This window comes from Lolium perenne, chromosome 7 (assembly GCF_019359855.2).
Source record: "Lolium perenne isolate Kyuss_39 chromosome 7, Kyuss_2.0, whole genome shotgun sequence".
In the NCBI taxonomy this organism is placed as follows: domain Eukaryota; kingdom Viridiplantae; phylum Streptophyta; class Magnoliopsida; order Poales; family Poaceae; genus Lolium; species Lolium perenne.
In genome coordinates, this window is record NC_067250.2 from 91096905 (window position 1) to 91109835 (window position 12931).

At 44.7% G+C, this 12931-nt stretch overlaps 1 protein-coding gene across 2 annotated transcripts; it reads left to right on the forward strand.

The window, feature by feature from the left end:
• The first annotated feature begins 1141 nt into the window (after positions 1–1141).
• On the forward strand, positions 1142–10812 carry LOC127316683 (type II inositol polyphosphate 5-phosphatase 15). Of its 2 annotated transcripts, none has more exons than XM_051347132.2 (11): positions 1142–2219; positions 4292–4544; positions 4633–5437; positions 6698–6822; positions 6940–7024; positions 7983–8136; positions 8231–8268; positions 8361–8628; positions 8766–8889; positions 9003–9351; positions 10137–10812. In XM_051347132.2, the coding sequence occupies exons 1-11, from the start codon at positions 1382–1384 to the stop codon at positions 10545–10547; spliced, it is 3450 nt and encodes a 1149-aa protein (XP_051203092.1). In that variant the 5' UTR covers positions 1142–1381; the 3' UTR covers positions 10548–10812. The 2 variants fall into 2 exon arrangements, with proteins under 2 accessions (XP_051203092.1, XP_051203093.1); XM_051347133.1 differs by lacking the exon at positions 1142–2219 and adding an exon at positions 2995–3028.
• The last annotated feature ends 2119 nt before the right edge of the window (positions 10813–12931 follow it).

The window sequence follows — 12931 nt, forward strand, 5'->3', positions numbered from 1 at the left end:
ACCAAAAACGGGATATTCAGTGTAAAATCAGCGTATCATCTGAAGATGCACCTCAATACTACAGGATCTGGATCGGCGAGCTCGTCTAATAGTTCGGATGATCACAGAGGGTGGCTGGCCCTTTGGGCTGCGAATGTCCCTGGAAAAGCAAAGATTCATGTTTGGCGGCTTATTCAGAACGGCCTGGCGGTGGGGGATGAGCTGCAGAGAAGGAAAATTAAGGGTGGAGTGCGCTGTATTGTATGTGACAGGGAGGAAACTCTGCTACATCGGTTCTGGGAGTGTGCGCACTCATTGGAGACGTGGGAGCTTGCCCGCAGGCACTCCGGACTACGACTCTGCAGGCCGAGGGGACACATGCGACGCCATCGTGATTTACATGGCTGGCTGCTTCACTGGCTTGGGTGCTTGAAGGAGGAGGAGCTCAGCGTATGTATCATGGTTCTCTACCAGCTGTGGTTGGCGAGGAATGATGCCAGAGAGGAGGTACGGATCGCTGACCCACGAGAGATTATCCAGAAATCGTTTTTCCTGTTAGAGGAGTGGCAAGGGATCAAGCCGGCAAGTAGTGCGGGTCCAGCGCAGGTGGAGGAGCACTGGCTCCCCCCTGAGCAAGGTTGGACAAAACTAAATGCAGATGGTGCTTTCTCGGTGAAGGACGGGTCGGGAGGGTGTGGTGTGGTCATGAGAGATCACGATGGTGTTTTCCTGGCGGGGATTAGCCATTTTTCCCACCTTGCCGTCGACCCGGAAAGAGCTGAGCTCCATGCATGTAAGCAAGCGCTGGTATTGGCAAGGACGAAGGGTTTGTCGAAGATTGTGTTGGAAACCGACTGCCTTGGTGCTGTGGCAAAGATCAGAAGCAACGACGTGGACAGGTCTATCCATGGACCGTTAGTCGAGGAAATAAAGTCGCTGCTGAAGGGCTTCGCCGAGCATTCTGTTAGGCACGTGCGTCGTACTGCGAACAAAGTTGCACATTGTTTAGCTCAGTTTAGCTGCGAAAATAAGTGTTGTGAAGTATGGGAGGACGACCCTCCAGACTTTCTTGTATCCGTGTTAGCACCTGAGTGTGCCGTTTAATATATCGCAGCAGTTTATCTCAAAAAAAAAAAAAAACATCACGGATTCACGGCGCGGCGAGGAGCTAGCTTCCCCACGCTCCACTTTCTTTCCTACTGGCCGGTGCCTCGCCGTCGCCGGGGACCGCCCGTGGTCCCGGTCCACCAGCCATCCACTCATATAACCACGACACACGGCCGGCCTTCGTCCACACTGTCACACCAAGCTCCCTCCGGTCTCCGGAGTTCCCTTCCCTCCACGGCGCGCGCGGCCCTCTCCACCTCCGCCACACGCGTGGCCGGACCCCGACCGAGGCGGCATGGAGCCGGACGACGGCCGGGAGCGGGCGCCGCAGCGGAAGGGGATATCGTACAGCCAGCCGCTCGCGCGGGACGCGGCGGCGCAGGCCGAGCACGCGCGCCACGCCGCGCTCAGCTCCCACAGCCTCGACGACGACCCTATCGCCTCCGCGCACCGCCACCACGACCCCGCGCGGTTCTTGCCCTACCCCCACCAGCTCCCGCCCCACCGCCACCACAACCCCACCGCCGAGCCGACGCACCCCTCCTCCGCTTCTTTCATCGTCGGCGGAGCGGTGACGCTGGACCGTCCCGCAACGACCTCGAATTGCCCCACAGGCCCCCTGCCGGAGTTCGTGGGCGCGGGCGGGGGCGAGGGCATATTCCGCGTGCCGCGCCGCGCCGCCATGCACCCGGGCCGCCCGCCGGCGCTCGAGGTGCGGCCGCACCCGCCGCGGGAGACGCAGGTGTGCTCCTTCCTGCGCACGCTCGCGTGCGCGCCGCGGCTCCGCCAGCTCTGGGCCGGCGCGGAGTCCGGCGTTCGCGTGTGGGCGCTGGACAGGGTGTTCGACGGGTGCGGCGTCCCGGGCGCGCGGCGCGGGGACGAGGAGAGCGCGCCGTTCGCGGAGTCCGCGCCCGCGCCGCCCGCGCTCTGCGTCGCGGTCGACGCCGCCAACAGGCTCGTGTGGACGGGCCACAGGGACGGGAGGATCCGGTCCTGGCGCATGGACCTCGCCGCGGCGCCGGCGGCAGACGCCGCTGGGGGTGACGGCGAGGGCGCGCCCATGTTCAGGGAGGCCCTGACGTGGCAGGCGCACGGCCGCACGCCCGTGCTCTCCATGGTCGTCACATCGTACGGTGAGAAGCTCTCTTCCTTGGTTCATCCATCCGTATCGATCTTGTTTGTCATTGTCTGCTTTGAGGAAAGGGAGCGGATTCTGCCGTGGATAAGAATGGATTGAGCGGAGCTACCAGCTCAATCCGGCTGAAAGATGTGAAGAGATAGCTGCAAAACTTCAATTTAGCTGATTTTACGTGGCTGAAATGCTCAAATTAGTTCATTTTACATGAGTAGGGATGCTTGCGTAGTAAGTTTGCAAGAAAGCTTTCGGCACTTTTGCACCTTTTTGCTTTATTAAGTTGGACAAGTTTTGGACGGTAGGCATTTCCCAAGAAATCAATTAGCTTTTCTCCATAGGCGGGGCATCCTATATTTCGATGATGGAACAAGCACGTCCAGGTGTCTTGATGTTAAACACCTATCAGATTCTTACAGAAAATCAAAGCAAAAGCTTGATATCACACGGCGCTCTCCGTGGTCGTGACATCGCAAGGTGAGAAGCTCAATTCCTTGTTCATCCATAGCAATCTTGTTTCTCATCGACTGCTTTGAGGAAAAGCAGATTCTGCCATTGATAAGAACGAGCTGCCAGCGCAGTCCGGCAATGACACTGCTGAAAGATGTGAAGTGACAACTGGAAATTTCCAACTTAGCTGATTTTACTTGACTGACATGCTCAAATTAGCTGATTTTACGTGAGTAGAGATGCTTGTGTAGTAAGTTAGCAAGAAAGCTTTCGGCACTTTTGCACTTTTTTTTTTTGCTTTAAGTTGGAGAAGTTTGATACTGTATCACACAGTGCCCTCCATGGTCGTGACATCGTACGGTGAGAAGCTCAGTTCTTTGTTCGTGCATAGCAATCTTGCTTTGAGGAAAACAAGATTCTGTCATTGATAAGAACTAGCTGCCACCGCAGTCCGGCAATGACACTGCTGAAAGATGTGAAGTGACAACTGGAAATTTCCAACTTAGCTTAATTTACGTGACTGAAATGTTCAAATTAGCTGGGTTTACATGAGTATATGGTAGTAGCAAGTAGTAACTTAGCAAGAAAGCTTTCAGCACTTTTGCACTTTTTGCTTTAAGGCGGAGAAGTTTCGGACGGTAGAATTAGCTTTACTAGAATTTCTGAAGATATCAATTTGCTTTTCTCCATCCGAGGGGCATCCTATATTTCGCTGACGGAACAAGCACAGCCAGGTGTCTTGATGTTAACCATCAATCAGATTCTTACAGAAAATCAAAGCAAGCTTGATATTACAGCCTGGTTACAGCGCACCGAGTGCCTCACCCTGACTACAAGTCCACAGTCTTGTTGCGCACACCGAGTTCCTCGCCCTGATTACAACCTGAGACAACCACTGTAATTGAAGTGCATAACTAACAGAATTAAGGTGACAAACTAAAGCCTTATTACTGTTAAATATACACTACCTAGTCTCTTTCCATCAGTTTGGACTTTTGGTTTAATTTGCTACTGCAGCAATCTTTTATGGTATCAGAGCCAAGATCTCTCAAGTTTAAGACCCTGCTCGCGTAGTATTAAAAACAAAAGAAAAAAGATTCTGCGGCCTACGCCGAACCCACGCTAAGGACTAAAATAGCCTAGACGTGAGGGGGAGTGTTAAATATAAATACACTGCCTAATCTCTTTCCATCAATTCAGACTTTTGGTTTAATTGGGTAGTGCAGCAATCTTTCAATTACAACTTAAGCGAAGAATTTCACCCAGTCACTAATTATCAAATGTTCAACTCTCATATCCTTGGTAACTTGAATCTATCCTAATCACCACTTGTCAATTGCAAAATGGTAAATCCATAAGATTCTTGGTTGCCTACTCAAAACCTATTTAAGTATTTTTTTTAGTTATGCAGTTTATTCCATGACAAAAATTAATTTTCAGTTTTCTTTCCTTCGTTGCTTCCGTTATGGATTCAATCACAGCCGATGTTTGAATCACAAGTCTGTGTATCGACATTCATTCATCTCATGTTGCATACATGAGTAAGACATCAATATTTTAACTAAAAAAAGAATGAAAATTTATCCCACATTGATATGTTTCATTTCAATCTCTTGGAAACAGGTGAAATATGGTCAGGCACCGAAGGGGGTGTTATTAAGGCATGGCCTTGGGATGCCATTGCTAGGTCCCTCTCACTAACACCAGAAGAAAAACATATGGCTGCTTTGCTGGTTGAACAAGCGTATATTGACCTTAGAAACCATGCCACGGTTGGTAACATGTCCTCTTTGCCCACTAATGATGTGAAACACATGCTTGCGGACCATTGTCAAGCAAAAGTTTGGACTCTAACTAGCATGACCTTTGCTCTTTGGTATGCTTTCGTCAATACATTGCATCAGTTTCCTCAAGTTCATAAGTCCATGGCCTTGGAACTAATTTTGCTGATATGCTTTCGATAGGGATGCTCGGACAAGGGAGCTGTTAAAAGTGTTTGGCATGGACGGCCAAGTGGAGTCAGCTCGTCTAGAGCCACCAGTGATGCCAGAACAATTTATAGAGGAAGAAATCAAAGTAAAACCCACAAAGAAGGAGAAACCCCAAGGTTCTTTCACATTTTTCCAGAAATCTTGGAGTGCCTTGATGGGGGCAGGTGATGCAGTACGCAGAGTTGCAACAAAAGGGACATTCGTCGATGATAACCGCCGAATAGAAGCAGTGGCTCAAGCAATGGATGGAGCAATTTGGTCAGGTTGCACAGATGGTTCGATTATCATGTGGGATGGAAACGGGAATTGGTTACAAGAGTTCCAGTATCATAATTCGTCTGTTCAATGCATCAAGGCACTTGGAGAAAGGGTGTGGGTAGGCTATGCCAGTGGTACTATTCAAGTAATGGATGCTGAAAGTAACTTTCTGGCAGGATGGACTGGACATAGCTGTCCAGTCATACAGATGGCCATTTGTGGTTCTTACATCTTTACGCTGGCCCATCATGGTGGTATTCGAGGATGGCCTCTAACTTCCCCTGGCCCTCTGGATGATATTCTGCGAACTGAGTTGACAAACAGGGAGATGAAATATACAAGGATAGAGAACATTAAAATGCTGGTTGGAACTTGGAATGTTGCGCAGGAGAAAGCATCCCCCGATTCACTTTATTCATGGTTGCGTAGTGCATCATCTGATGTTGGCTTGGTGGTTGTTGGCTTGCAAGAGGTAGAAATGGGTGCTGGAGTTCTTGCCATGGCTGCAGCTAAAGAAAGTGTAAGATACTTGACCTTACCAGTCACATCACTTTTCTTGTTTTATTGCTCAAAAACCACACATAGGAAGTTATTGTTAATGCAGGCAAATAGGTAACAGTGAAACCCAAGCAAGTTGGGGTAGGCTAGATATGAAACCCAACAGAAAAGAGAACCAAAACAAGGAGAAAGAAAGAAAAAAAAGAAAAAAAAAGGAAAGAAAAGGAAACAAAAAGAAAAGAAAAAAGAAAAAGAAAAGAAAAGAAAAGAAAAAAGAAGCGAGTGACTAAGGTTCCAGCAAATAGGTAACAGTGAAACAGAAATACTATTTCAGCATTAATATATCACATTCACACTATAAGTTGGAACTGACAATTTGTTTCTTTATTGCTGTATGCTTGTTATCTATACTCCAATTTTCAAAATAGGAGTGTTTGCCTCTTTCCCAGATTCAAAATATAAATAGTAGCCCTCATGATAATGTATATAAGGTGCCCCCATATTCGAGTTTTGTAATGTTTGACTATCAATCTTCCCAACAATATATATGACTGTTGACAGTAAAGTGGCACTAATGTTTCAAACTTTATAGTAGCTTATATGATCATGCTTTTTTAGTTATTTGTATCTATCGTGAAACATACTAATGGAGACCATGCCAAATGAACGGTGCTAATTATTGATTGCACCGCTTCCTAAGTCCTAACTGGCTAAAAATATGGAAACAAACTTATGATGAAATGTGGGGTTAGGGGAAGTAGTATTTCCTTGCCATCTTCCTGGTTCTGCTTTATCTAAGCATTCTGCTGCATTTGTTTATACTAGTATCAAGATTATACAATTATTATGTCCTACTGTTTGTGCTACATTATATTTCATGTTGCTATTGTTTACTCTCATTCAGACACTAGGGGTGAATATTGCATTCATCCGGGCATAATAGTTCACCTTGCTTCTCTTCCTGTCCAACTTTGATGTTAAATTTATCTCAACAATATATTTAGTTTACTTGATTCCAAAGCTAATTTTATACCAGCACTATTAATGTGATGATGCTACACTGAGAACTTCTTAAAGAACCTACTGGTGTAAAAGTGAAAAGAAATAATTGACTAAGAGTACAAAATTCCTTTTTGGACAATGCTCCTGATTATATCTTTACTTATTTTGCTTCCGTTCCATTTTGCAATTCTGTACAACACCAGCTGATTGTTAACACTCTTGCTGTATGCAAGTTCTCTAAACCAAGCATTTGATTCAAGTTGCTTGCTTATGGCCTTAGGTAGGGCTTGAGGGAAGTGCCAATGGTCAGTGGTGGATAGACAATATTGGCAAGACACTTGATGAAGGGATATCCTTCCACCGAGTTGGTTCGAGGCAGTTGGCTGGATTACTTATTGCTGCATGGTACTGGCTTATCATGAAATGGTTTATTAATACATCATATATTTTTGTTATCAGTTTTCTAGTATCCTATTACTTTTTGTTCATTCACACTTCTCCGTGACTTCTGATTATTTCCAGGGCAAGAACAGACCTTAAGCCACATGTTGGTGATGTTGATGCTGCTGCCGTACCATGCGGCTTTGGACGCGCTATTGGCAACAAGGTACACGATCCTGGAAATGTGATGTCCTAAGCTAGTTAAAGGCGACCATTGGCAGGGCCTAACCCCTAGCATGATTAGAGAAGATCTGAGGCATTGTTTGTGTATTTGGACTCCTGATTCAATGAGTTTATGCTATCCCCTTTAGTGGGAATAATTGAACTGATGGCTAAGAAACTAATTAATCTCTTTATTTTCTAGTTATTCATACCTCTAATTTCGTGAAAAATCATTATATATATAGTATATTAGACATGGGTGTAACTACACCCACGAATAGGAGGTATTTATCCTATATATATTTGACAATGTGTATGAAACTATGAACTCTTCGATTTGGTACCAGTTACTATCAGTTGATGTGCATATTACCACTTGCCGTATCCTAAATTTTCCCCTTGGACCTGCTATCAAACTTCTGGAAATGTTTCTGCTGGAAAAGAAAAACATAAACCAACAATCTGCACAGGACTATTTGGATGCTTTAATATATGATCACAAAATACTCTATATTTTTCGTTGTATTGTATGTCCTAAGGAGGAACAATTTTCCAGCAAGTGTTAGATTCAAAGAATTCAAGTAATGTTAGACCTAAGGAGAAACAACCTCCGCAATCTACATGAATAGTAATAGATTGGGTGCTGCAGGCCTGCATCAGTTGTGTTACACAGTTCTATTGGTTCCCATTTTGTGCTGAGACTGGATTAGTAATGGCATGGCACTATTTCAATAAAATCGGATGTGTGTGCATTGATTTGGGCAGAGGCTGGGGGTTGACCCTCCTTTTGGATTATAAAATCTACTTAGAAAATCTACTTCAACATGTGAACGATATGAAACAAATCACATTAGCTTCTTATCATATCTTGGTTCTTGTCAAGTGTGCCAAACTAATACATAGTATTTCTATTGCCATTCTGCAGTGTATACTGACAGGTGTCATCTGATTGTTTTTTGCAGGGTGGTGTCGGGTTAAGAATTAGGGTTTATGATCGCAGGATATGTTTTGTGAATAATCATTTTGCTGCACATCTAGAAAATGTTACCCGTCGTAATGCTGATTTTGATTATATTTATCGGACAATGAACTTCAACAAGCCTCATGGATCTGCAGGTTTTCTATTCTCATCCCTCCTCTTTTGAAGTATCCATTTGCAGTAATTAATTATAAATGATGTCTATAACTTGTTTTTTCCCTTCCGGTACAGCTTCTTCTACATCTGTCCAATTGGCTAAAGCAGTGAATGTATGTAATCATTAAACTGTTTTCTAGAATCATATACAGCCTTAAGTACTGCAACGAAGCGTATTTATGCATAGATATTGCCATACTTGCAGGCTAACGGGAATCAGCCTGATGAAGATAGGCCTGAGCTGGCAGAAGCTGATATGGTTGTATTTCTTGGTGATTTCAACTACCGACTTTATGGTATCACTTATGATGAGGCAAGGGACATGGTCTCGCAAAGAAGCTTCGACTGGCTTCGAGAAAGGGATCAACTTCGAGCACAAATGAAGGAAGGAAACGTGTTTCAAGGGATGCGTGAAGGTTTTGTCAGATTTCCTCCAACTTACAAATTCCAAAGACACCAACCAGGCCTTGCAGGTATTGTCTATTTTCATACTTAAATACTTGCTTAGTTAGAAAGTTCCATCACAATAAAGTTTAAATGTTCATTTTTTCGGTATCAAATTCAGATAATACTTTAGAACTGAAAATATTGTCTGTCAATTCTGATGTAGGTTATGATTCGGGTGAGAAGAAGAGAATACCTGCTTGGTGCGATCGAATAGTGTATCGAGATAGCCGTTCTGAATCATTAGGTGAATGCTCGTTAGAGTGTCCCATTGTTGCTGCAATTACATCGTAAGATTCTGCAACACTTAACTCTCCTTTTTATAGAGAATTACATCATTCTAGTCCCTTCTCAGTTATAATCATGCTTTTGTATATAATATGCTTTTTGTACATTTTGATAGATATGAGGCTTGCATGGATGTGACAGACAGTGATCATAAACCAGTGAACTGTACATTTAATGTTGATCTTGCGAGAGTGGATGAGCTGATAAGAAGGCAAGAGTATGGAAAAATAATCGAATCTAATGAAAAAATACGTTGTTTGCTTGAAGAGTCGCATTGTGTTCCAGACACTATAATCAGCACAAATAACATTATATTGGAAAATCAAGAAACTGTTGTCCTTCGGATAGCCAATAACTGTGGAACAAAAAGGTCTGCTTTTGAAATCTTGTGCGAAGGCCAGTCGACGAGCAACCAGGATGATTTTGTTCCAAGGGCATCCTACGGCTTTCCGCATTGGCTTGAGGTATGTACAGTTTGTTCCTTTTGTTTTGAACAAAGCTTTCTTGTGTTTGTCTTATTTGGCTTTTGCTTGATCTTTGGTACCTATTTGTTTTACTGTATCATACTAGTGTTTTGATAGCAGACGTTACTCTAGCACGACCCCCTGCCACAAAAGTATCCTATCCTCACCAACAGTCCTAAAATTACCGTTCATACTTTTGGTTGCATAATGGACAGTTTTCTATCGATTGCTCGTCAGTCGACTCTGAGTTTGGGAGTTATACTAGTGTTTTGATAGCAAACGCTACTCTAGCATGACTCCCCTGCCAAAAAAGTATCATATCTTCACCAACAGTCCTAAAATACCGTTCATACTTTTGGTTGTATCATGGACAGTTTTCTATCCATTGCTCGTCAGTCGACTCAGAGTTTGGGAGTTATACAGTAGTCCTTTTCGTTCTAGAAAAACTAAATTTGGACAACCATGGAACCTCTCCTTTACTTGTTTGATGTTCTTTGTATGATGGTAACTGACACTCTCTCAGTAGTGTCAGTTACTCATCTGAGAAATATACGAGGCGTTTTCTCGTTACAGGAAAAGCAAAATTAGACAAAACATATTATATCTCAGCCTACCAAAATAGGCATGGAGAGATAGCTCACCGTACTAAATTATATCTCATTGTACTGTGGTTGCATCTGTAGTACTCCATTCGGTAGCTGTTTTGTGAAGATATGAGCAAATTTACTGACTTATGCATGCATGCCAATAATTCTGTCTTATCTCTTATGTGCTATGTTATGCAGGTTCAACCATCCATTGGTCTGATTGAACCTGGAGAAACAATGGAAGTTACCGTGCATCATGAAAACTACTACACTCAAGAAGAATTCGTCGACGGAGTTATGCAAAACGGGTGGTGCGAAGTGACCAGGGATAAGGAGGCTGTTCTGCTGGTCAATGTGACAGGCAGCACCTCAACCGAAACCATCACACACAGGATCAACGTCCGGCACTGTTGTGCGGCAACCCCAGCTCCCCCGACCTCCAATCTACTGGCCGTCACCGCCCCACTCGGTGATTCTTCATCAAGTGAAGGTTCTGCAGAACGTTCTTCCAGGAAGAGCCAGTCGAATCACTTGCACCGTTCTGATTTCGCGCTGTTCGGCAGCTCGGAGGTGCAAGACCTGTGCCGTATGCGGAACATGCATGAATAGGTCTAGTTTCTCGTGTTTGCTGTTTGATGTAGGAGTTTTGTATAGGGGGTGAAGTGAAGTTATAGTTTTCTTACCTAAATGAGCGGGAAGCGGCTCCACTGTTAACGCTGTACATATGCAAGTTCTCGCCATGTAACTGGGAAAAGAAATGCATATAGTTACAGGAGATATTCTGCAGTTAGTTTTTTACCTGGTTTTGTGGAGTACGTGTGGTGTGGGAGAACTAGTATCTTTGATGAAAGAGTAGAAAAGGAAGTTGGTGTGAGTTGTGGCTGGTCATAGTGCATAGTATCATATTGTAGTATCATGCATATGATACTTGTCTATGATACTATCACTATAGTGGGTGGTATCATAGAGTAGTATCATAATCTTCTAAATTTATTGTTTTGTCGTATCCCAATACAAAACGTGTGTACAAGATCTATTTAGCATTAGCTTTTCTCGTAATGTGTGCTATGATACAGTATCCACCCACCTATGTTACTCTAATCTTGTCTCTCCTCATTAATTAGATGCCATATCAGCATTTTTGTGGGCCTAAGATGTATGATACTACCTAAGATACTAGCACTATGGCAAGCCTGATCAATGTACATTTTACTTCAATGAGCAACTATGCAATTCCCATGCATAGTTGCATCAGACTGTACATGTTTCTGTGTGCTATTCTCCTTGTTAATTGAATTGCATTTTTTTTTTCAGTTCCAGAAAGGGCCTTCCGTCCCAGGCCCTGGAACTTGATAGCCCCACTTAAAATGTCTGCTGTCAAGAGTATGTACTTGCCAGGAAAATACAGTTCGCAGCTAGTTGCGCCTGTACCCCAATGTCCCATGCTGCACTTCTAAGTTTTCAAAAAATGTGAAAAAAATCGTGGACATGGGTTATGTTGTATGTTGTGCTCCTATAAAATTTCAGCCAAAAAGATATTATGACAATATGCAGCAATTAGATGCGTGGGCAACCGACAATCGAATCCAGATGATACTTTGATTTCCAAAATGAAAATGGATGGGTGGTGCTCCTACTCCGCCCATGCACAAAAAAATTCTACTACAGTTCAACGACAACTGCTTCCTTTCTCGAATCCTTGGAATATTTTTTGCCACGGCATGCATCAAGGTTCCCCTGAATGCTTCATGGTTACTTCAGCTCTGAGCTCTGAGCATTTTTCAGGTGACACAACTCAGCTCACCCTCTTTAAGTGTGACCTGCACGTCGCTTCAGAGATGCTATGTGTTCACAGCGCAGACCTCTGCGCCCACCAACTGAATTGAAAGTTGTGGTTGAGTGTGAGCGAAGTGCAAGAAAAACCTACTTCACGAACCCTACTGAATGAGTGATGATGGGTAACCAAATTGTTCAACCGTCCAGTACCTTTGACATTTGGGCATAAATTCGGCTTGAAGATTTGGAGAGCGGCGCCGCGCGAGCAGTTAGGCTAGGCCAAACCTGGTGGACCTTCTAGGGTCAGCGATGGTAGTGAGGATTTGGTCATAATTTGGTGCCTGTTAGTTTAGTAGCACGGAGAACCTACTTCATAAACCCTATTGAATGAATGATGGGTTATTGTGCAGTAGCTTTGACATTTGGACATAAATTCGGTTTGAAGAATTGCCGCATGAGCAGTTAGGCTAGGTCAAATCTGGTGGACCGTATAGGGTCAGCGATGTAAAGAGAGGATTTGGTCAAAATTTGGCGCCTGTTAGTTTAGTTGTGCTGCGTCCTGAGGATAAAGAGCAGTTGCAGCTTAAGTTGGGTTCGGCTAACCTCACTGAGGTCAATCCAATGATCGGGAGTTTATGTTGTGGATGACCCACTACTCCTGCTGAAAGCTTTTGATGTTAAAGGAAGCCATCACTAGCCTGAGTTGGAAGGTGATTGACTACCTAAATTCAGATGCTCCTACCAACCTGGAAAGGCAGAACTTCTGGAAGTCCTCCCAAACATGATGCGTGTACGTGTGCGTTTTGCTACTGAACTGTGTCATTGTGACTTGTGACTTCCATCTGCCAGTTCTAGCGGTCACATCTAGTACGTTTTAGCAGAACTGGTGTGCTAGTACTCACGAATGTGCTAGTACCCTCGATCAGGATAGAATTCAGTGATTGCACACACCATATGCGTCTCTCTGCCATGATCGCGGGGGAAAGCTCTTCGCATCATTGGAGCCGCCGGTAACGTACAATGGAGTCCAGTGAATGGACTTACGAATCTTTCACGGCGCATCGACGCCGGCGTGGATGGAGACTCGGGGCCCCGGCCGGCGCGATCGAGCGAATCAAACCCACCGCCGAATCTGACCGGCGAGAGAAAGCCGAGATGCCGCCGGAATCTGCCGCGTCTGGATGCGTGCGTTGTGCTCAGCACCTTGGCCAGTTTTG

What these genes read in the sequence shown, in the direction of transcription:
- LOC127316683 (XM_051347132.2), top strand. Translation starts at nt 1,382, where the DNA reads ATGGAGCCGGACGACGGCCGGGAGCGGGCGCCGCAGCGGAAGGGGATA. An exon ending in TGGCTGCAGCTAAAGAAAGT is followed by an intron (nt 5,438 to 6,697) that starts GTAAGATACTTG and finishes TTATGGCCTTAG; the next exon opens with GTAGGGCTTGAGGGAAGTGC. An exon ending in AATTGGCTAAAGCAGTGAAT is followed by an intron (nt 8,269 to 8,360) that starts GTATGTAATCAT and finishes CCATACTTGCAG; the next exon opens with GCTAACGGGAATCAGCCTGA.